Genomic DNA, 22971 nt, shown 5'->3' on the forward strand with positions numbered 1-22971 from the left:
AATTAGAAAGAATAAAAAAAAGACTTTCCAATGCCTTGCGCAGTAGTGACGTGAGCTTAAAGAGGGGGGGTTCTTTTTTCTTTTTTTCTCTTTGGAGTACGTACTTGACCTGGATGTGACGAGGGAAAAAAAAGATTCGACTGCAAACGGACAGGGGAGGAATATATTCTGACAACTCAGCTGATCAAAAGTGAAGATTCTCCTGGAAGCTCTCGGGAAGTGACGTCGACTATTTTTCTGAAGGAAATCGAGGGATTGGACGCTAAGCCACTAAGAGAGGATTAAATGCAGGAAATCAGCCTCTGCTAGCTCCCCCCTTTAAGTCGATTACAGCCGATTTAAGCCAAGTTAGGCCAAGTTAAGCCAATTTAAGCCAATAGTCGGTCGATCTTGTTGAGTTGCATTTTTTGTCTTCACGATCATCGACGTCATCGATTTCCTGATGTCATGGAGTCTAAAGGGTTGCATTTGAGATTTAAGATTTGTTAGTTTATACTATTATATACTATATACTACAGTAAAGAGTGCCTGGATTTCCCCTTTCTGATTAAAATTTGCAAGTACAATAGGTGCATCTAGGTACATACTGTATAGAACTCATAGAACTACCATTGGTGCCCCAGTTCCACTGATCGCTGATCGCCGAGATCGTGGAACTCTTCGTGGGGAAGCCCATGTGGTCTCGGTTTTCAATTCCACCCATTCGAGCAACATACATTTGTACAGTAGAAAGAGTAAACACCGAAGACCAGGAAACTGGAGTTACAGTGACAAGCACGGACATAGTATGAATAGAAATTAAGAACAAGTCATAGGTCAGTTACGCTTGGCAATGCCGAAGACATCGAGACATTGTCTACGGGTCGGTAGTGTTGAGCCTGAAGGCATGAAGTTACTGCTCAACAAAGGCGTTCATTTAAACGGCCTTGCAGCCCCATTCCTTGGATGTCAACCTTTCTGAGGAAGATGGGTTCTTTATATGTGAACAAAAAGGGGTGTGACGTTCTGGTCCCGCATATACCGGGCCACTTGTACTTATAGCACAACTATTAGTACAAGGATGAATCGTGAGTATAATGTGCATATAATATCTAGGATGTGACGAAATTTGGCCTCATCCGGCCTCAAACAGCAACCTATTATCGAGCATTCGGAAGTTTTCCCGGATCCGTGTCTTTACCTCGCCGACGAACGCAAGATCAGCACTATGATCAACGAACGCGAGATGTCACTGGTCGGCCCAGAAGTTCACTCAACCGGCATTGTACGCCGTTGCTTCTTCATACCAACTGTTCCTCCGAGATCGTGTTTTCTGGCCACTGGCCAACAATAAGCACGTGTCCGGGACCAGCAAAATTACATGAGCAGCATCATTTGCGACGCTCTCGCTGGTTGGGCATCGCGATCAGCCGAGATATCGTCCCTTTAGAAAGTCACACCGCCTAATAATGCGGAATAGGTAGGCTGATATTAGCCCGCAGTCCAGGTGCCGTCACTTCCCGTTCGATTCTGGCTCCGGCTATCTGCTTAGTGTGTGACCCACACAATGATATCTTAGATAGGAAGGGGGATCGTGTCTTACCGAGTATCGTCCATGGTCGTAAGATGGTCTAAGCTTGTTAGCAATCTAAGCAATGGGACTTGGAATTCTCTTTCCTTCTTCACCTTGATCTCTCCACTCCTGGGGTAAATCACAAACAGCTTTCCCTGGATAGTTGGCCAAGTTTGTTGTGCTACCATGTCCCATTCAGGCATTATTTCCAAAAAAAAAAAAAAAAAAAATCCCTTTCGAGTTGGTTGCCAAGACATTTGTCTTTAAACAAATATATATCGGCATGCTAAGGAAGTGCACGATGGAGTCAAATGACCCTATCCCTTGGCAGAAGAGAAAAGGTGTACTTTAGAATTTTATGACCAGGATTATAATGAGTGAGTGGATGAATGCCGCACCGCAAACAGAATCTACCGACAAATCGGGCCTTTGGAAGAACCGCGATCTTGTCAGAAACTTTGTCAAGGAGGAGGGAATGGACTTCATTGACAAACCACTGTACATTGGAGACGCTTCTGACTCTAAAATTTCCGATGCATTGCCATTCTCTTCACTGGCTTGTCCGCTTGTGGACTGTTCTCGTGTTGTATTGTCGGCGTTTTCTTCTTGTATAATCTCGATGTACTCTTCCCTTGTACTCACAAGCTTCTACACAAGATCTTTCTCGTCGTGAGATGCTCGCTGGAACAGGTGTCTTCCAAAGTCGAAGGAAGTGAGTCCAGATGTTGGGACTCTCCATTGTGAAGGGGTTTCACGTTCCTGGATTTGACCCATGCTCTTTGGCCATATTGCCAGCCAGTTTATTTCAAGGGGCTTAGCGTAGGCATTTTGAGCTCAAGGTGGTGCGTCTAAGATGGAGAATGTCAATTAGCTTGTGTTTAAGCTAGTCGTATTAGATTATTATATTCTAACCTTGAACCTCCTCAAGTGAATAAAAAAGCCGTGGTACATATATAGAGAGATGTAGAAGTTGTGTTAAAGTGTGGTTATAGAAGGAGAAGAAGAAGGAGTAGAGAAGAAGGAGCGAGCAAAGCCTTTTTATATTGGTCACGGAAGGTTCTGGACAGACCACATGTGCAGTTCCTTCACGTGTCGCAAACACTCTATGGGACAGAAGCTGGACCTCTTCGTTTGCTTAACACCGGATACTTGCATCCCTATAATATGAGACTAGGCTCGCTGGCCCGCAGAGGAGTTTGAAAGCAGTGAAGGCCAGTTGGTATATGAGTGGAAGCGAGACATATGTACACCAGATGTTGAAAATCCCAGTCAATTCTTACATAGTACTAAGTACCAATTAACATAAAATCGGCCTAACTCAGCATTATCCATGATGCACATTCTTGCCTATTTGAACCCCGTAAACACAAAAAACCATTCCTCGGGCGTGCATATGAGGACCCGTTGGCCCTGCAAGTACGCAAAGAGAGAGGAGAGTTGGGGGAACGCTGATCATGCGTGGACTGTGTGAACTCACTAGTTCCATTGAAACTTGTAACGACGCAGCCACTCGGAATAGGAAAGTCCTACCCCACGACACCAACGCTAATCTCGATTCCGTAGGAGTTCAAAATTCTTGGCATGGCGCCAATTTGCGCCTGCCGTCTACCTTGCATGTGGGATTGGCACCGAGGGTATTGGCATACTCATCTAGGCTTGCCATTATGCTCTTCTGTATGTTGTTTGGCATCATAAACTGATGGGAACATCTTATCGCAACCCTCTCGCGTGGCGTACTCGCAGGGTCCTGGTCCATGTTGCGAGCCCAGAGTTGTAACAGCGAAAGAGACATAGTGGGAAAAGAAAAGTATCGGTGCACAGTAAATCGGCGACGAGAGAAGAAGACAGAGAGTAGATTGAAAGGGGGGGGGGGAAGCTTTTGAAGCAAGCACAACTCGAGAACGGTCTAGGTGAGCAGATTCCTCCCTCCATAACAATGGCTATAGGAATATAGTGGTTAGGTCCCTAGGACCATAGAAGTTTTAGGCTTCTGAGGTTGCCCACTGGCCCTATATAAAATAACAACTAGCAAGGGCATGCCAATATGGGTTATCAATGCCGTTGCCGTTGCCAATGCCAGAGTGCTGGGTAGAACTAGCTGGTGATCGTGTCTGTTATCTGTCAACAGGGACACACAGGTTGTTGCAGTTGTAACCCATCCATGGATGTCCACAAGTGTCTAACCTGGAGCTGCCATTGAAGATGGTTTGATAAAAAGATAGGAGATGGGTGATGAGAATGGGGGGTCATTGGTGTGGAAAATAAAAGAGAGAGTGGATGCATGTGGGATAACTAGTTATTAAATATGATATCCAGGTGGAAATCAGGGGAATAAGGTATCAAATTTCCTATTTCAGACAGTATTTGTTCTCTTAATTTTCATTATTCATGTGTTTGAGCAATCTTCTGTGGAGCGACAACATTAGAAAGCATTGAATGCTCCTTTATCTTATGTTTATAATTGTAAGAGGGCTGTATCAGAAGGAGTGATGGTTATCCTTCTCCCTCACATACCTACATGATGTCTTCACGTACGATACTAAATCTGATGTTTGTGTATAGAAAGGCTTAGTAAATACTAGGAATGAATATCTGCACATGTGTCTATTATGTACATAGTATGCTGCCCATGCGAGAACCCATATCATGGTTCAGGAGAGTTGGCACGACGGGTCTTTCGCTTCTTATTCGTGCCAGCCTTGGGCTTGGTGGTTGAGCCACCTCTTTTGCCTTTACTTTGCGAAACAGAGGCTTCTTCTACTCCCTCTCCGTCCCCGATAGCTTGCTCGCCATCTAGCGAGGTTCCGCCTGACTGAGCTTCCTGGCGCAGTCGACTAAATGCCTTTTCCATGCGACTAGGTCCACCTGCACGAACACGAGGCGCAAATGCACCCGCGCCTTGTGGGCCTTGCATGAATTGTGTGATATTGGACTGTGTACCTTCCTGCTCTCGCCGATTCATATCGCGAATGACTGGTACCAGGACTTCATCCGTCCGCTCTTGGCTCCAGCCGATTGTGGTCATGAGGAAGGCCCGTAACCCATTCAAATCAGGAATACCCCATTGAAATTGGGAAGGGTCGTCGTCAACCGTGGGTTCCAGGTATGCCTCATCAACTTTGGTATCAGGAAATGAAGGAGGCAAAAAGATCTTGGATGCCTTCTTTCGGAATTTCTTCCGGAAGGCAAGGTGAGCATTTTCCGCAGCATTCGTACCCATTTGCAATTCAGTCCACCAATCACGGAACTCTTCGAGGCTGGAAAACTCGGTGAGGATCTCTAGAGCTGTGACAGGACCAATCCCGGGAATGCCCTCTGTGTAATCGCTGCCCAGGAGATGGGCAAAGCTAATAAGCTTCTGTCGATGGAGGGCATACTCTTTTTCCAAATCCGAAGTCAAGTAGCATTCGACGAATTTACTTTGATTGAACATGTTTTTGTAGACCCGTGTTCCGCCGAAGAGGAAGATATCACTGTCGTCCGTGACAATCCCGTCCACAAGGCCTAGCGAGACCAATTTGGCGCACTGCGCTTCAGCTTCCATAGGCGCCGTGATATAAGGTAACCCGAAGAGCGTCAAAAGCTGTTGACACTCATTGATCATAATAGTAGTCACCTCGTCTGCATCACGACGTTCATTTCTCTGCTGAGACCGTAGTTGTTTTAGTTCTTGCTCGTAGTCGAAGGCTTCCTGATTGGGAGCAGTAGAATTAAGAGTATTGGCAAATCGCACATGCTCCTCGCCCTCAGCTGCAAGCTGCTTGAACAGCTCTTCATCCTCCGGGTCACTGTAGTCGGCTTGGTCCTGCATGAAATCCTCCACTCGGTCGACCTCTTCGAAGAGCTGGGGCTGGGGCTGGGGTGGGGCCTTTTGATGGGATACAACGGTGATCTCGGGGCCTTGGGTGGGTCGCTGAGGGACAACATCTTCAAATTCTGGCGAAAGAGAAGGCTCGGTGCGTGCGGACGGCCCATCAATATTTCTATCAATCGGAGGTAGAGCTGGTTCGCTCAAAGGCTTCTCATCCGGATATGTAGAAAGTTCATTGTAAACCTTTTCAATGTCCTCCAATTGAAAGACTTGTCTGGGGTTCTCTTTCTGTTCTTCCTCCCCTTCCTCTTCCTCTTCCTTCTCCTTCTCCTCTAGATCAACGACTTCGTTGGTGGCGGAAATTTCGTCAACATCGATAATTTCCGGCGAGCGACGATTGGAGAGGAACAAATGATCTGATGCCGCAAGTTGCTCATCCTTTTCAGGATCTTCAATGGGATCAACGATGAATCCCACATCCGAGCGCTCACCAACAAACCATGGAGGAAGTGGGTCCATCTGTTTCGGTTTCTTTGTAGGCTCCTTCATGAAACCCCCTGCATTTTCATCAATCTCGCCAGCTTTATCATTGTCTTTCGTGACTTTGGTGAGTTTGATGGATTCGAAAGGGAGAGGACCACCGAACGGATTTGGTGCATATGAGGCCTTCTTCGCAACCTTCGTCCTTGCTATGGCGGCTGAAAAGTCCATTCCATCATCGCTCTCGGATTCAAGATCTGGCACTATCCCATAAGATGGAGCTGGTTCGACCGGTCGAGAAATGGGCATATCAGGCATATCTTCGTCGCCGAGTATATCTGGTTGTAACGAGAGGGCAATAGCTTGTTCGAGGTCATCGTCATCACCATCAAAGAAATCATCGGTGTCGTTGTTCTGTTGCTGTGCGCCAATATTTCCTGCTTCCACAAAAAGCGAATCATCCTCAACCTCTTGTACACGATCATTCACTGACTGTCGCTGTGCAATATGGCGCGATTCTTGTATAGCCCTTCTCATGTCAAAACCTTCGTCGGTTTCAAGCTGAAGCGACCTGTCGAATACGCCCTCTTGAAGGAAAGGAAGTTTCGGAAGTCGGTTCAGACCTTCGATTGGAACGTCCTCGAACTCATCTTCGTCAGATACCTCATCCTCTTCAGACAGTATCTCAGGTCGATCTAGATCGATGGGCTTTTCTTCGTGGCCTTCCCGGTTACCCACAACACCTAGGACCCAGCCACCTTCGTGTTCACGATCCTTGACAAGTACGTATTCCCTGCCACGTTCTCCTGCGATGCGCTGCCCAGACTTGTAGAATGCTTCGTCTCCGTTCATGCCGCTTAAATTCATTAATCGTTGCGTAAGGTCATTACGTTCTGCGACACGGTCGATTTGAAACCTCGAGAATGCCATGCGGTCGGGAAACATGGTATCTAGCTGTTCTTTCGAATAACCCATTCGAAGTCGGCTTCTTAGCCTTGCTGCATTCAAGATATTATAGCGATCAGTGGGGGGCAGACTAAGGAAAAACATGCTATCGAAGTCGATTTTAGAAAAGTCGTAAAGGTTGATATCTTGTCCCTGGTGGAAATGTCTAGCATATTCCTCCAGTTCCTCTTGGGACATGATGCGTGGATCGTTTGGTGCTCCCATATCCTGAAGCGAGACATCTAGATTAGGTAGGTGGTACGCATCCTTCTTCTTGAACTTGCGAGATTGTTGCTTTTCTGTCTCTGTCATAAAAGCCTCTTCTGCGTAGACAGGAGCATCTGGCACCTCTTCCTCCTCTTGTCTCTGGCTTTTATTGCGTCGACGAGCGTCCTCCTCTTCCGCACTGCGTTGCATTTGTACGGCAAGCAACTTTCCCGCAGTCCTCACAGCATCTTCCCTGTGACCCTCGCGTTTCTTCTTTCGGCCAGCAATGGTCTGCCTTTTCATAACCGGGGCTCCGCCATCGAAGACGAAGACGGGGCGGATCCCGAAATACAGCAGCTTGCATATGCGGCGAAAGAATCCAACGATGTGAGAATTTCGGAGCGCATTGCCTTCTTTGTCTCGCACCGCTTTCAGGAATTGATAAATCCAGATCGACGCGTCGACAGCTAGTCGTTTCTTGTTGAGCGTTTCGAGTTTGATGGGGCGGGCGCAGGGCTGCACGACCGTCCAGAGGCCGGTGACACCCATGACTAGTCAAAGGGGGTATCAGATCATGAGTCTGTACTAGGAAGGTCTGGCATTTTAGAGAGAATCCACATGTAGCGAGAGAAGTGCTCGCAGGTGGCTGATTGGGGAGTTCTCGACTAGGTGACGTGAGCCCCGAGCCCCGAGCGTCATTTCGCTCCCGCGCCTCGATCGCGAGATCACGTGTGTAATATTACCGTTTGTGGATTAGTGGAAGTATTATGTAACCACATCGGGGAATCATCGAAAAAGTAGTGGGCTTTTTTTGGTGGTTGGTGGGATGTACACTTTTATCAGAGGCAATTGAGACATTCCGTGTAATTCCCTTCTCTACTTAATGTGCGTAGAAGTTGGCAATGTCTCTCTCACTCGAGGTCAGTGTTGCGATATCTGTAGTCAAAACGCCGTCCCGCTGACTCAAATTGCAGCATATTGATGCTTTTCTCCCGATAACAGCGTTGAAGACGTTTGTATTGAACGATAGGAGATTCATCTTTCAAAGTCAAGGCACATCCTTTCGGGTGGTTGATGAAACCACCAGTGTTGTTGCTGCTCAAGTCCAGATATTCAAAAGAAACAATATTCATGGTTTCATTACTTTGAATAACCGACTACAGGACAATGATTCGAGCCATGTCCAAATAATCGTCTGGGGTGGTCGCTCGGTGCGAGCGGTCAACCTCTTTCTCGCCTCTGACAACGAAGTCACGTTGTCGGCCTCTAGTGCCGAGTTCACTGCTCCAGATTGGATCATGAGTGGGTGCGCAGCTACTGCAGATGGCCATTACGGGGCATTTTTTATCACTTCAAACAACGCGCTCCTAAGTCTCAAAGTGCTTGACAGTGGGGTTCCTGGGAGAACTACGACAATATCCATATATCAGCTGGCGACGAGTGTAAAGTCTATCCTTTACTCCGCCGATGTGATTGCGCTGTCTTCCTCCCATGTCCTCATTGCCGCTGGTACCGTCTTCGGAGAAATCATCGTATGGTCGTGTTTTTTGAATAAAAATGGATCACACAAAGCTAATGCAATCGCCTCCATCCACCATTTCTTCACGGGGCATGACGGATCAATATTTGGTGTCCGCATCTCTCCGCAAATCCCGTCCTTGAATGGAGGTCAGTCTGGTAGAATACTGGCCAGTTGCAGTGACGATAGAACTGTGAGGATTTGGGACGTATCGGATTGCGAGCACAAAACAGCCCAAGATCCTTCTGCGTATTCCACCGACGGGTTTGATTTGAGAAGCACAGGCTTTGGCCCTGTTGAGGCAGGCGAGGAGAGCGTTGGATCCGAGTCATGTGTAGTCCAGGCATTTGCGCACACGGCTCGCATTTGGGGTGTCCATTTCAGGGCCATCAAAAATAATAACCAAACCCACATGGGGTTGGTTTCTCGTGGAGAGGATTGCACATGTGTTTTGTGGGACCTAAGCTGGCATTCATCATCCGCCGGGAAGACTGATTATAACCTCACCCAGACTTCATCAATAAAAACACATTTTGGAAAGCACATTTGGTCTCTGGATCTTTGCAGAATTGGCTCTGAGACTGTGGTTTACACCGGAGGTGCCGATGGTGCGCTGAAAAGTTTCCCCATCAAAGAAAATGACGATGACCATCTGGGCAGTGGCCCTGTCGCTTCTTTGTCGCAATCACCTAGCCTCCAAGTAAAGACAAAGGAAAATTCCACAGCTGATGGAACGAAAGCCTTTGCATTTGTCACCCAAGACTACCTTCTTCGCACGTCTACACAAGGTCACATCCAGCTTGGATATCTCAACCAAGCAGAGGAAATTGCCATCACTTGGGAGACAATATGTGAAACACCTGACCTTTCTTCTTTTGGTGTCATGACCGCTTTGCCCCAGATTGGCCTGGCATTGATCGGTAATTGTCGAGGATTCATTCGACTCTATAATCACGCCTCGAAATCTGTTATCAACGTCTGCGACGTTGGCAACAGACCCCTTGGAATATTCTTCCTTCAGACCCATTCTTCCAGGATGGATCCCTTGAATTCTTCTAAAAAAATCAGCTTTGTCGTCTGTTACCCTACTGGAGAAGAAATAACACTTGTCAACGTCTCCGACTGGAACAGCGATCATCCAAATGCTGAAACAGTCACCTTTAGCCTACCATCCTCATTTGTGGTTTGCAGTGCGTCTTTCATCTTCGATGGCCAATACTTGATTATAGGATCAAAATTAGGCGCCCTTGCTATATATAACGTCTCTGAGGCTGGGCCTGTATTGGTCAATCGCCGTGTTCATGGCCGAGAATTTGTCAATCACATCAGCGTCGTGACATCTGCTACTACGAGTGATAGCACAAAATCGGACTTTGTATTGACCTGTGGGCGAGACGGAACTTATTGTCTCCATGAATTGCAGCTTTGTGGGGGCGGAACAGATGCTGTATCGATACAGACGGTGCACCGTACAGCATCTATGACTGGTGGGAACATCGAAGGCGCCTATTTCGATAAAGCGACTGGGGATTTCATGTTGTACGGATTCAGATCACAAGATTTCGTCCTGCGCAACGAGTCGAAGCTGACGGATATCGTATCCATTGCTTCAGGCGGCTTTCGCCGAGGCTGGGACTTCATCCCAGGAGACAAAAAAGACAATGTTTTGTTCACCTGGAAAGACGGAACTTCTTTAATGACCACCCGCATACGAGCTAGTGCCACTACTTTACTTCGAGCTGGAGCTCACGGACGGGAAATCAAAGCGATAGGTGTTTTCAACCCTACCGGTGGAGATCGGCCTCTATTTGCGACTGGTGCAGAGGACACGACTGTTCGTCTTTTCATGCCAACTTCGTCGTCGGCTGCTAGTCCGTGGGGTAGCTTTGAGTGTCTGCGCGTCTTGGATACACACAAGTCTGGGATCCAGCAGGTGACCTGGTCCAAGGATGGGAGATACCTGTTCACGAGTGCTGCATACGAAGAGTTTTTCGTGTGGAAAGTTCGCACCATTCCCATCTTCGGCGTTGCCACGAAATTGATGGCTGCCAGTCCAAAGGACGATGAGAATTCCGATCTCCGGATACCTAGTTTCGATCTGCTGGAAGTAGAAGAAGTTGACGGGAAGTGGGGTTTCCTCCTGTGCCTTGCTCTTTCCAACTCTGTTTTTAAGGTAAGGGTGGCCTCTTTTCCTTCAAATATATCGCCCAGTACTAACGTTCTTGCAGATCTTCCACTTTTCGCCATCTAATGGGGGTCAATTCACTCTCCTAGCTCGTGGAAAATACATGACCAATTGTTTGACCCAAGCACATTTCTTGGTCACGAGCTCTACCGTGAGTCTTATTACCGCAGCAACCGATGGCCACTTTACACTGTGGGATCTAACAAGCACACTCGAACCATTTTACACAATCACACAATCCTCCTTGAGGGCCAAACAAACTTTCGACGGATCTTCCATCTCACCAGAAAGCATCACATGCGAAAGTCGATATCAGATTCATTCCAACAGCATCAAGGGGATGGAACTGGTTTCTATCTCTGACACAGCCACTGTTGTTGTGGCTGGAGGTGATGATAACTCTCTCTCCGTGTCTCTTCTACGGACACATCCATCCGACACCGGCACGAATGCACAGGTAGCTACGGTTTCTATCCCTGATGCTCACGCTGCGGCAGTCACCACGGTTAAAGTACTCAAACAGCATATCTCTCGTGATGTTCCATCAAATACAGAATCCATTAAAATCACTGTGGCATCCTCTGGGAACGACTACCGAGTCAAAATCTGGTCAATCACCGTGGACCCCGCACAGCCTGGCACGCAGGGGATCATCGTCAGATTCTTACGGGATACATACAGTTCTGTGGCTGATATAGCAGCATTGGGACTTGTCCATGGGTCTGGGAATGCCCTCCCCGCAGAGAACCAAGTACCTGGATCGGAACTACAACAGTCGCGATTGGTTGTATGCGGTGTGGGCATAGAGATGTTCGCTGCCGAATCGGATCAAGCCTAATCTGCATGATGCCGATTCGATGTCGGATGTAGATAAGACTTCAATGCAACAATATGAACATAGATGATATCATGTGAGACTACAGTTTTGGAAAATGAGATGACGATAGCAAATCCACCGGGCAAGAGGAAGATAGTAGCAAACTACTCGGGTAAGAGGAAGACAGAAGCGAATTAGGGCATGCATTCTAGCTGCATGACGCATCCATATTCAGTAGAGGAAAGTCATGCGACTGGCCAATATAGGAACTTAGGGTATTCGACAACTCCAAAGAACTACTCAACTTCTCCGCAATAGTGAAATAGCTTGATTATTCCAACACTACTCCATGTTTACCCCGCAGTTTCAGAGATACCGTCATTTTGTCCTAATATGGATGAGTCGGAACGCCTCCATTTGAGGAAATGATTGACCTTATTTAAATGATAGTCTTGTGTTTTAATTTATGATCTCGGCCCTTGGTTTATTGGTTCGGAAGAAAACAATATTTGGAGTGTTGAGTACAAGTATATAAGGAAAGAACTATGGACGTGTGCGTATTTTCTTCCAATAGACTATCATAGGCATTGCATATTTTCCTCATCATGAAGCATCTCATTAGTATGATCGCCGGTGCTGGGCTGGCTGCTGCTGCTCCCTTACAAACTCGTGCTACAGACAGTTATTTCTTTACATTGTGGGTGATGAATTGTATCCTCTATTTATCGCTCGCTGGGAAGGGAGCTAAAAGGAATCCGCAGTGGCAATTCCTACACCATGACCAGTTTCGATGTCGGTGGCACGCAGCCAACTGCTGGCAATCCGATGGGTAACCCGGTACTGGGTAGGTTTTGTTCGCCGTTTGGCAAGCAGGATTGACTGATTCAAAACAACAGGTACCGGAACAACCACTGGCGGTGTCAACTGGGTGGGATACCTGACTACTGTGAACAATGCCTCAAAAGTCCTCAGCTATAACCTCGCTGTTGGAGGAGCATCCCTCGACAATTCCCTTGTCAGTACCAATACCAAGGAAGATATGGTAACGCAAGTCGCCAGTTTTGAGACGGCATACAGCCAGAAGCCTGATACTGCACCATGGACTTCAGACAATGCAGTCTTTGGATTCTGGATTGGAATCAATGAGTATGCTCCCTAGATCCCTATTAGCGACTAGACTAACTCCCCAATCTATAGCATTGGTTGGGCTTGGTCAAGTAATGACGCCAGTGTCCTGATTCCAAAGATCATGGCCCAGTATAAGACTCAAGCCGAAAAGCTCTATGCAAATGGTGGACGGAAGTTCATCTTCCTCAATGTCCCCCCTACAAGCCGATCTCCCCAGATTGCCAATCAAGGGGCAACCGTTGAGGCTGGCCACGCCAAGTGGCTCGCGGCTTTCAACGCTGCCCTAAAAACAATGGTCAATGAGTTCATTTCAGACAACAGTGGCGTAAGTTCTTGTCTCTGATTATATATACATGATCAGCTAACCTAGCTGCAGACTACAACCGTTCTCTACGATTCCTTCGCCTTCATGAGCAAAGTCCTCGACGCCCCTACAACATATGGATTCACTGACGCTAGTTGTATCAATGACGATGGTGCCACCTGCGTCTGGTGGAATGACTACCACCCGGGCTATGCATACCACAAGCTGCAGGCAGCGGATATGAAAAAGCACATGCACTCTCTCGGTGCTTGGTAGTCTGATCCGGATAGTCCGGGGAAATTACACGCAGGGTCAAGAGTGGTAAGACCCAAGTTTCAAATAGTTATGTATAAGCTGCACATGTGGCCTTTTTGTTTCCGAGCGAGTATCAAGACTTTTGAGCACGATGGTTTTTGTTTCAGCTTGCAATCAATTTGTCACGCTTACCTGACTCGCACATTTGGTCTTTGATCTCCATCAATTATTACAGCATATTAAAAATAAATTGTGTTCTTGGTTTAGTAAAAAAAAAAAAATTAGCTACATTGGAGCTGTTACACCCCACAACCCCGGAGTATGAATCCACCACCCCTGCATGTCGGCGACTATGAACGCCGATCGATACCCGAAACACCACGGCTTCAAATATCAATACCCTCGGAACAAAGTGATGCATAATTAAGCCACCTGTGCCTGAAGAAAGCCTCATTGAAGCGGGGTAGTGTGTCCAGTAGATAATTATAATTCTTCACGACGGAGAAACCTGAAGACTCCGGGGCATTGCCTTTTTGGCTATCCGTTTCGCATAAGGTCGCCAAGAAGGACCATTTCTCATCGTGATGCATGATTCTGTGGATCCTCATTGGTGATGGATTGTTGTTGTTATGCACTATAATATCCGAAGTTGCTGTAAATTCCACCTATTCGACATCAGAAACCCACTCTAGTAACTGAATATTTATGAAACCCCGTGTCATTTTCTGTCATCAATTTCCGTGTGATGCGTTCTGGGATATCCTGCTAGTTACCCGGCCTTGTACGTTAATTCACTGACAAGAGAACTATAAAATGCCCAAGTTCGCCCCGGCCGTTGGTATCATTTCGCATTGCCGTCGCATCATTCCTTTTCTTTTCTAGTCTTAACCATTGATTCCACACAACAAAGGGCTTGAATTTTCAATATGAGACTCGATCAAATTGCTCTCCTCGCCGCTGTGGCCGGATCCGCAGCAGCAGCTCCTGCCAACAACCATGCAAAGAGAGCTTCGCCTTTCAAATGTTTGAGTCCATGAATTCAAAAGATATTTCTGATTATCCATTGACCAAATTTCTTGTATAGGGTTCGGAGCAAGCGAATCTGGAGCTGAATTTGGCGAGACCAACCTACCTGGCGTCTATGTGCGTGGGCTAAATATATATCTTCGGAGGATCTCAACTGATAAAGACCGGAACAGGGAACCGATTATATCTTCCCCGATGCTAGCGCGATCCAAACATTGAAGGAAAAAGGAATGAACATCTTCCGGGTGGCCTTCAGGATGGAACGGCTGGTACCGAACTCCATGACAGGAGAGTTTGACGCTGGCTATCTAACCAATCTGACCGCGGTATGTTGTGCCATATCTACCTAAAGAGAAACAAGCGGATACTGATCGAGTTGCAGACGGTCAAATCCATCACTGATGCAGGATCCCATGCGGTGCTTGATCCGCATAACTATGGAAGATAGTAAGTGTTCTATCAAAGTGAGGAGCGAATGAATCGAGGCTTATGGGTGCACACAGCAACGGCGAGATCATTTCAACCACCTCCGACTTCCAGACATTCTGGAAGAACGTTGCAGGCAAATTCGTTTCGAATGAGCTAGTCATTTTCGACACAAGTCAGTACCCCAACCCTTTAGTCGCATCACAGGCCTTCTATTAACCGAATCATGCACAGACAACGAATACCACGACATGGACCAAGACCTCGTCCTAAAGCTCAACCAGGCAGCCATTGACGGCATCCGCGAAGCCGGGGCAAAAAGCCAATATATCTTCGTCGAGGGAAACTCCTACACCGGCGCATGGACCTGGACCAAGGAGAACGATAACCTGAAGGCCCTAACCGATCCCCAAGACAAGATCGTCTACCAGATGCACCAGTACCTCGACTCGGATGGATCAGGCACGAGCGAGACGTGTGTGTCGACGACGATTGGAAAAGAGCGCGTGACGGACGCGACGCAGTGGCTGAAGGATAATAAAAAGGTTGGAGTTATAGGCGAGTTTGCCGGCGGTGTGAATGATAATTGTAAGACGGCGATTACAGGCATGCTTGATTACCTAGGTGATAACTCGGAGGTCTGGCTCGGCGCATTGTGGTGGGGTGCTGGACCTTGGTGGGGCGATTATATCTTTGGCATGGAGCCTCCCAGTGGGACGGCGTACAAGGGGATGTTGTCGACGCTTGAGCCATACTTGGAGTAAACCCTGTAGATTGAGGCGAATATGAAACATAAGTACTCTGTATGTAGCATGTGAGTTATCGAGTTCGGTTGCTACAATTTTTTTAAAAAAAAATTTTTTTCTTGACCACTGCATGTGTTTTTTTTTTTTTCTTCTTCAGAAAGGTAGTAGGGGAAAAAAAGAAATCCCAATGATGGCTATAGCTCATGTATCAGTTGTGGCCATATGAGAGGTGTTGTCGATCAGCGCATGGTATTTCCGGAAAAGATCTCGGAATATTGATGCTGCGCAATATTTAAGTTTGTCAGCGCGGGATTAACCTGGATTTAGAGAAGTTTATCTGAAAAAAATAAAATTAATTGGATAAATAAATATAGAACAAGGCATCACCATTAGTCGAGAGACAGCGGAGAGTGGAATGGTATAGCCTTGGAGGAAAGGGCGGGATATGGGATACGGGAGATAATGCCAAGAGAAAAATAGGGGAGCCTGGCATCCATCTCGTACAACGATACTCCATACCCAGGCTTACGCAGTCTTGAGGCGGAGAGGGAAAATTTGAAAATGACCCACAAGGCTGATCAAGGGTGACGAGGCTCGGATTGGAGAATCACCCTGCTTTGGCCACTGGAATGTTGATCTTGGAGCGGTCAGAACATGGATATGACGAAGGTTTGATAGATTGAATTTTGTATGTACACTATAAATGTAGAGATTGGGGATACCTTAATACATTTAAGATCGATACAATCAGCTTATAATGCTTAGGACAATATGACTTGCATATAAACAATATTCGTATTTCTAAATTGTCGTTGTCCTGACTGATCTGACTGTGTTGATTTGTGTGGATGTAGGGATAAATAGAGGGAAGGATCCCGCTAGACCCAAATAGGACTAGCTCAAGCTTCAAATAGAAGCAAACGTGGCCCCCGGCGACGTGACTGCTCAGCCACTGATTGGTCCGCTGATCCTGCGCCTCCTTCCATGGGAGGCTGGAGTTTCTTTTTTAGAGGCTGTGCGTTAGGTTGTACGTTGTTTACTCTCTTCTGGGCATTTATATTAAAGTCATTTCCCCCCAATCTCAGCTCTCCACTTCTCATCCATCTTTCACCATCTTTATCTGTATTCCCATCTTTTCCATCCATACATCTTAATTCATTATGGGAAAAGCCGGTCGCATTGCGTGTATCTTCACGCCCTATGTCTTGACTATCGCGTCATTGATCTGCATCATTATGGTGGCATTGGGTTGCACAAAAGCCAGTTCTTCTACGTTGAACAATTTATACTTCATTCGTGTAAGTGATCAAAATCAAAGTCTCTACGTGATTACTACATCCGCTAATGCCAATAATCTATAGCTTGACCTTTCGAACATCAGTTCAGGATCGGCACTTACATCAGAAATCACAGATCGCCTCAGCGATGCCGGTATCACTGATGTTACCGCAAGCGAGGTCTCCTCCACCATCAAAACATTGCAGGATGATGCCAACATTGCTGATTTCTACGACATTGGTCTCTGGGGTTACTGCGAGGGAAATTCCACCGACAACAAGGATACCGTCTCCTCCTGCACAGATCCTAAGGCCCAGTTCTACTTCAACCCGGCCTCAGTCCTGGGCGTGAGCGAGACCCAGCTTGAGAGCGAGCTTGGTAGCAGTATGAAGAAGATCATGAAAGTCTACAAGGCCGTCTCCAAGTGGATGTTCATCGCCTACCTCGTCGCCTTCATTGCTACCTGCGCTCAGGTCCTGCTTGGTATCTTCGCCATCTTCAGCCGCTGGGGCAGTTGTGTCACCACCATTGTCTCCATTGTTTCGTTCCTCTTCACTCTTGCCGCATCTCTCACCTCCACCATCATGTTCTCCATCGCAAAGGGCTCCCTCGGCACAGCACTCAAGGTCTACGGTGTCAAGGTAGGATTGGGCAAGAACATCTACGTCGCTACTTGGCTCGCAGTTGCTTTCTCTCTCGGAGCCACCATCTTCTGGATGCTCAGCACCTGCTGCTGCTCCGGCCGCTCGCCCTACAGCCACAAGGACCGCCGCAACAACCGCGGCAGCGTCACTGCAGAGAAGGCTCCCTATACTTATGAGCCCATTGGTGCCGCCCACCCTCCCTTCGGTGCCCAGGAGCCCTATGCTCCCCAGCACGGCTACAACACCTCCTACCCTCCCCCCGCCCACCACAATGATATCCCCATGACCCACAACAACCAACAGTCAAGCGCCTACGAGCCCTTCCGTCATGCCTAAAAATATGCGGGTTTTCTATGACTGTACACCCAATTCTGGAGCGATTTTAGATTGGTGATACCAAGGCGTTCTCGTGGCTTTTTGCATTTTTTTTTAATGACCATGTCCTTTCCCTAAATTTTTATGATCTTCATGTCATTTTGCACAACGGGACTATGATCTCCGTGGGAGGGAACAATTGCATTTTTGTATATTTTTCTGGTCCTCTACGAAGGAATCACTAGTATCTATCTGCCTGCAAATTCTTTCAAATACAAAGTCCATCCACAATTATCATCTGGCTCAATCTCTCCTATTTCGTAGAACTAACTAATTTGTCCAAATATAAGAGGATACTACAAACCGCCAGCAACAAAATATCTCACAGATCTCTAAATCATGAAGTCCTCGCCGGGGGTCTAAATAGCTCACATCATGAGATGAGACAATAACCCCTGCGGGCCTGGGGGCCGTAAAGGCCAAAGCTAGGATCTGCAGCGAGGCTCGAGCCTGACTGCTGCCGATCTCTACTTCACTGTCTTGCACCGATATTCGATGTTGTCAGAGGCGTTGGGGCCCCACGGGGAATTTGGGAAGAAGAAATCTGATTGGGGGATTTTTGTGGCTTTTCCCCTTTATGAAACACGCGTATGATTAGGATTTAGTGAATTATGGGTTGATACAAAGTATTGTCATTAGTGATATGAAAGGGGTTTCAAGGCTTGGATCTTCTGATTCAACATCCAGGGGCTAGCCAGGTGATTAGGAAATATGTATTACACAATAAAAATACACGAAACCTCATTTTTTTTTAAAAAAAAATGAGATAGTACACCATCCCATGGTTTGTGTCCCTTTCCTCGAGTAAGCATGAAATGAAATGGTATCTGCCGTTTATGCGTACTCCTTGCCGATGCGTTGGGTTAGCTACCGGCCCATAGAAAATAGAAATACAATTCTTGAATGGAAAGTGCTTGAACAATTACAATCCCTAGGGATCAGGGTTCTTCTCCTGATTGTAGGTGGGCCAACGGATGACCCCCTTCTCATCAGTTAGGACCCTAGCTCCACCGCGACGCCTGAGTTCCTGAAGAACGTTCTGGTCTTGGCGAGCCCAACGCTTGAATGGCGTGTCGGGGTCGTCGGACCACACAGGACCTTTGGGGAATATTTCCCGAAGAGATCGGAACCAGGGTCTTCGTTGCCTTAGTGGCTCGGGCTCGGTAGCTTTCAGCCCACCCAGGGCCGCGGGCGGGGCGGGAGAGGCAGAGAAGCGCCGATCGTCAGTGTCATCGCCAAGTTCAATGCTGGCGGTTTCATGGTGAGTATCATCTCCTTGTATCTCGTCAATTTCGTCCATGCTAGTTTCGGTCATGTCAACGTCGTTCGCATCAGGCGCAATGCGAGTGTTATCTGGGTCGTATTGCGTTGCATCAACCATCTCTTCATCATGACTGGAGAGCACAGGTTTTTGATCATTGCTGCTCGTGATAATTTGCGAGCTAATCGGTTCATTGAAAGAATCATCTGATTCTTTTTTAACCTCCACGGAATCCGGACCGGTGCTAGCAGTGGGCATGGAGACATCCGGAACAGGGGCATCACCAAAGGACTGGGCATGGAGGGTTGAGTTTTTTTCCACAAGACTGGTTGTGAAAGAAGTGTTGGGCACTTCGCTTTGCACCACTTTATCCTGGGCTACCTCGCTTTGGGTTGTCGCTTGATGTGGAACCGGCGGGTTTCCTAGCTCGGCACTAGTACGCAGAACAAACTGAGACGCGACTATGTCAACTCCGTGGGCTGTGAGGCTTCTCTTTTTGTGCTGGGGGCGGGAGAAACGGGAGCAGAAGAAGTGCTCGTATTGAAGTGCCTTGGACTCTTGGGATGAAAGGTCCGCAAAGTGGCGCGGGTACTCTTCCAAATGTTGGATGACGAAGTCATCCCAGAGAAACGACCGTTGTAGTTGGCCTGTTTGCCGCATTGTCTGCAGTTTCGCGCACATCTCAGTGAAGTGAGCAAAATCGCCAGAATACAGCGAATAATCATTGCAGAACTTTTCATAGATCGTCTGTGCTTCAGCGTACTTGTTAGACTTTCCGATAAAGCCCTGTCGCCGTGCTACCAACTCGACATTTGGACTGTGAGATGCCTTTTTGACAGCATCAGCACTCTCGGTGTGCGGAAAACGTGAAGATTTGGATGGTGATTTTCTCTGAGCAGCGACCCAGGTGGTGAATTCCATGGGGGACAAGTCCGGTAACTGCGAGGCTCCGTCGAGCGAAAGGGGTCCTCTCGAGGAATCTTGGCTTGGTTCATGAAGTTGAGACCTGGGCAGCGAGTGACACCTGCCATAAGGAAAAGACGACGGGTCGTCCGAGGGATCTAAATGGAAGATAGATGACCCACGCTGTCGTTGAGCAGGTCTCGATGAATCAAGTATAACATCCGAGGACGACTGGACTGTCGCCTGTGATGGTGCATGTACGCTGCTCGTTTGAGTCTGAGTACCAAGCACATCCACTCGCAGTGATTCGTCTTCCAATACCGGCAAAGACGAATTTGGTGCCTCCTGGGATAGGCAACTGTGCCTGTTGCTATCTTGTGAGCGGTAGGTATTGAGAATGCGAGACGAGGGGTATGTCTTCGGAGCGTGAGAGTATGGCTGCTGAGAGCCCGGGGGCAACCCAGCTCTCTGTTTGCTTTTCTTATCAGGATTCAGACTTGTAGTATGGACTGCAGGTGTCTCTACCACTTGGATGGGCTCCCCTGCAAATTTTGGAAGCGACGGCCCCGAGCTAGGAATTTCCTGCTCAGGTTGACTGCTTAATGGAAGGCTTCCACCCAGAGCGAGAGGAACATGTGTTTCCATCTCTGGCTCGTCGCTCTCATCGCTACTTGATTCATCACGCATTTCAGATTTAAGTGGGGGATTCTCCACAGGTGGTTCATCGTGAGAATGTCCCTGTAATGGAGTTTGGGGTTGGTCGTTGACTACATCTAGCGATGTTGAAGTCTCGTGGTTTGGGAATGGGTCATCGGGATCGTGGTCCAAAGACACTGGGTTTCTCGGGTTTGTGGGTACTTCCTCAAGAAACGGCGAACGTTGTTGGTCTGCTGTTTTGATATTCCCCTGCCCTGGCTGGGGAGCACTGCAAGATCCATTCACCATGCTCACATCGTCATCTTCTCCAGATCGATCAATGCTATATTGAGTACTGCTTGGCGTAGGAATTTTTCTGGTAGGCCTTACGAATGTTGGGGGAGAAGCGGTGTCCCGTGGAAGAACATCTCGAGCGGGACTCCTACTGGGGGATGAAGACCATGGTAGGGGTAGGGGAGATGTATAGGGATCTTGCGGGGTCGGGGTAGGGGCACGTTCAGATACTTGCTCCTCCTCCTCCTCCTCCTCCTCGTCTTCTGCTTCTGCCTCTGCTTCTGCCTCTGCTTCTGCCTCTGCTTCTTCTGCCAAATGCTGCCTTCTTCGTGCAACTTTGTTCCACTGCATCAAAAGATGAGGCGGTACATGGCATATAGGTGCAGATACTCCGGGGTCCTGAGGGATCCATTTGAGCCCTTCCAACAGTTCTGCCTGATCTTTTGGAATATCAACTTCACTCGAAGGTATTTTTGTCATTCCTTCCCATGGATTTGTTGTGGATGGGTACACAATGCCTAGTTTGGTGCTTGTGACCCCCCCGTTAGGAAGTGATGGCACGGGCTTGGTTTGCACTTGGTCAAATCCTGTTGGGTCCGCTGGCATTACCTCTCCAGCATCGATACGCTGCCGTTTTTTGGAGGGTGATGTCTTTGGGGTTTGCCGGCCTTGTGGACCTAGGTCATCGTCATGAGCTGCTGGTGATGGCGCATCTGTGCTGTCACGATTTCTTTTCTTTGAAAACTGCTGGTTTTCCACAGTTCCAATGGTATGAGCCTGGCCATGATCATCTGACTGATTTGGAGATTGTCCAACCTGACTCCTACAGTCTGCTAAGTTGTCCACGTCTTGTGCGATAGTGGTGTAAGGCGGATTGGTAGGAGATTTACTAGCGCACGTCGCATCAGCAGTGTTGCTAGCAAGTCTCCGGGATAAGGGTAGTATTCCAGTTGGAGATCTGCTAATGTCTTGAAGTGCCACTCACTTTATTTCATCTTCGGTGGCTGTCTCTTTCGTTTGAATCGGATGGGCAGGCGCAAGCAATTCTAGAAGATCTGATGATCCGTTTATGGAAACACGATTGGCCATTGAATTACCCTTCGGTGCACCATGAAGCATATTGGGAGCGGGTTGGGAGAATAGTAATTGTGATGCCGGGTTGATTTGAGAATGAGGCATGGTTTGATCACGATGAGAATTGAATGGGTCAGTCAAGCTAGTAAATTTTTGACTGTTGGAGCTAGTATGCCCTCGGGTCTTTTGGATTTTCTCGCACACCATAGTCATCAGGGCCCTGAGAGCCGTTGTTTTCTTGAGTTTTGGTTTCGGCACATCCCCTTTTGGGATCGCATTCCGGTGGATGATAATGCTATTGATGTGAAGGCAGACATCCGGGCTAGCTGCTGAGTATGTAAAAATGAGCTTGATATCGGAAAGTTCAACCAGGTGCCTGGGGCCTCCTTTGATCGACGGTGGGCAGGGAGAGGTTGCTCCCTGTGTGTCCGGCGAGTCTCGTGAAATAATCGCATCAACCTGATTCTTTGAGTCCGTAAGTGTGACACGGTGACTGTGCTCTCCTTGTTCCCACTAATAGACAGGAGCCACACAGTTAGCGACAATTCCTTTTTTCGTTGTTTCGCACCCGGTGAAGATATCTTACCAATACAACAACGGCTGCCTTCGGTACGGGGCTGCAAATACTGAAACTGAGGCATCCATCAACATCCTCCACCTGGACATCATCTTGATCATTTTGACCTAGATAAAATGAGAGACATTGGTCGGCTAAAGCCGCGATCCAGGGACTCACTAGATTCATCGTGCGAATCCAGCCTTGTGATCAACTTGATACACAGCATATGGGTCATAGCTGGTAAGACTGTAAGCAGTGAACATGGAATGTCTGTATCCCCGGTGTTTGTCCAAAAAAAAGGAAAGGTCGTACCGCAAAAACCAACCACTCAACCGCGTCTTATCGATTAGGAGACGCGCCTAGCTTACTCAGCACCACCACGTCATTCAAAGTGCGGAGGGCAAAGGGACCTATTCTTTTTTTTCAAAGAAGTTTCTTTGACTACCCTGACAGACGCCTTTATTGGAACCTCGACCTTCTTCTCCTTCTCCAAACCCGCCAAACCCGAGACCTTCCCGCAGTCCTGCCCCGAATGCTCGGCTATTA

At 47.7% G+C, this 22971-nt stretch overlaps 6 protein-coding genes across 6 annotated transcripts; 4 read left to right on the forward strand and 2 right to left on the reverse strand.

The window, feature by feature from the left end:
- Positions 1 to 4196: 4196 nt before the first annotated feature.
- N7537_000789 (ssDNA endodeoxyribonuclease RAD2) lies at positions 4197 to 7544 on the reverse strand (the record flags this gene model as incomplete). The annotated part of the gene is made up of 1 exon (XM_056891847.1): positions 4197 to 7544. One exon carries the CDS (start codon positions 7542 to 7544, stop codon positions 4197 to 4199), a length of 3348 nt encoding a protein of 1115 aa, XP_056756842.1.
- Positions 7545 to 7897: 353 nt separating this feature from the next.
- Positions 7898 to 11537, forward strand: N7537_000790 (tRNA (34-2'-O)-methyltransferase regulator RTT10; the record flags this gene model as incomplete). Its single annotated transcript, XM_056891848.1, has 3 exons — positions 7898 to 7915; positions 7970 to 10687; positions 10743 to 11537. The coding sequence occupies 3 exons, from the start codon at positions 7898 to 7900 to the stop codon at positions 11535 to 11537; spliced, it is 3531 nt and encodes a 1176-aa protein (XP_056756843.1).
- A 584-nt stretch (positions 11538 to 12121) lies between these two features.
- Positions 12122 to 13224, forward strand: N7537_000791 (SGNH/GDSL hydrolase family protein; the record flags this gene model as incomplete). Its single annotated transcript, XM_056891849.1, has 5 exons — positions 12122 to 12213; positions 12278 to 12360; positions 12413 to 12662; positions 12714 to 12969; positions 13021 to 13224. 5 exons carry the CDS (start codon positions 12122 to 12124, stop codon positions 13222 to 13224), a joined length of 885 nt encoding a protein of 294 aa, XP_056756844.1.
- A 905-nt stretch (positions 13225 to 14129) lies between these two features.
- On the forward strand, positions 14130 to 15419 carry N7537_000792 (glycoside hydrolase family 5 protein; the record flags this gene model as incomplete). Its single annotated transcript, XM_056891850.1, has 6 exons — positions 14130 to 14232; positions 14288 to 14346; positions 14403 to 14555; positions 14612 to 14676; positions 14733 to 14830; positions 14890 to 15419. The coding sequence occupies 6 exons, from the start codon at positions 14130 to 14132 to the stop codon at positions 15417 to 15419; spliced, it is 1008 nt and encodes a 335-aa protein (XP_056756845.1).
- Positions 15420 to 16561: 1142 nt separating this feature from the next.
- Positions 16562 to 17659, forward strand: N7537_000793 (SUR7/PalI family protein; the record flags this gene model as incomplete). The annotated part of the gene is made up of 2 exons (XM_056891851.1): positions 16562 to 16699; positions 16763 to 17659. The coding sequence occupies 2 exons, from the start codon at positions 16562 to 16564 to the stop codon at positions 17657 to 17659; spliced, it is 1035 nt and encodes a 344-aa protein (XP_056756846.1).
- Positions 17660 to 18629: 970 nt separating this feature from the next.
- Positions 18630 to 22660, reverse strand: N7537_000794 (uncharacterized protein; the record flags this gene model as incomplete). Its single annotated transcript, XM_056891852.1, has 4 exons — positions 18630 to 21750; positions 21778 to 22379; positions 22453 to 22550; positions 22603 to 22660. 4 exons carry the CDS (start codon positions 22658 to 22660, stop codon positions 18630 to 18632), a joined length of 3879 nt encoding a protein of 1292 aa, XP_056756847.1.
- Between the last annotated feature and the right edge of the window lie 311 nt (positions 22661 to 22971).

This window comes from Penicillium hordei, assembly GCF_028827395.1.
Source record: "Penicillium hordei strain IBT 12815 chromosome Unknown utg000001l_segment0_segment0, whole genome shotgun sequence".
Taxonomy (NCBI): Eukaryota; Fungi; Ascomycota; class Eurotiomycetes; order Eurotiales; family Aspergillaceae; genus Penicillium; species Penicillium hordei.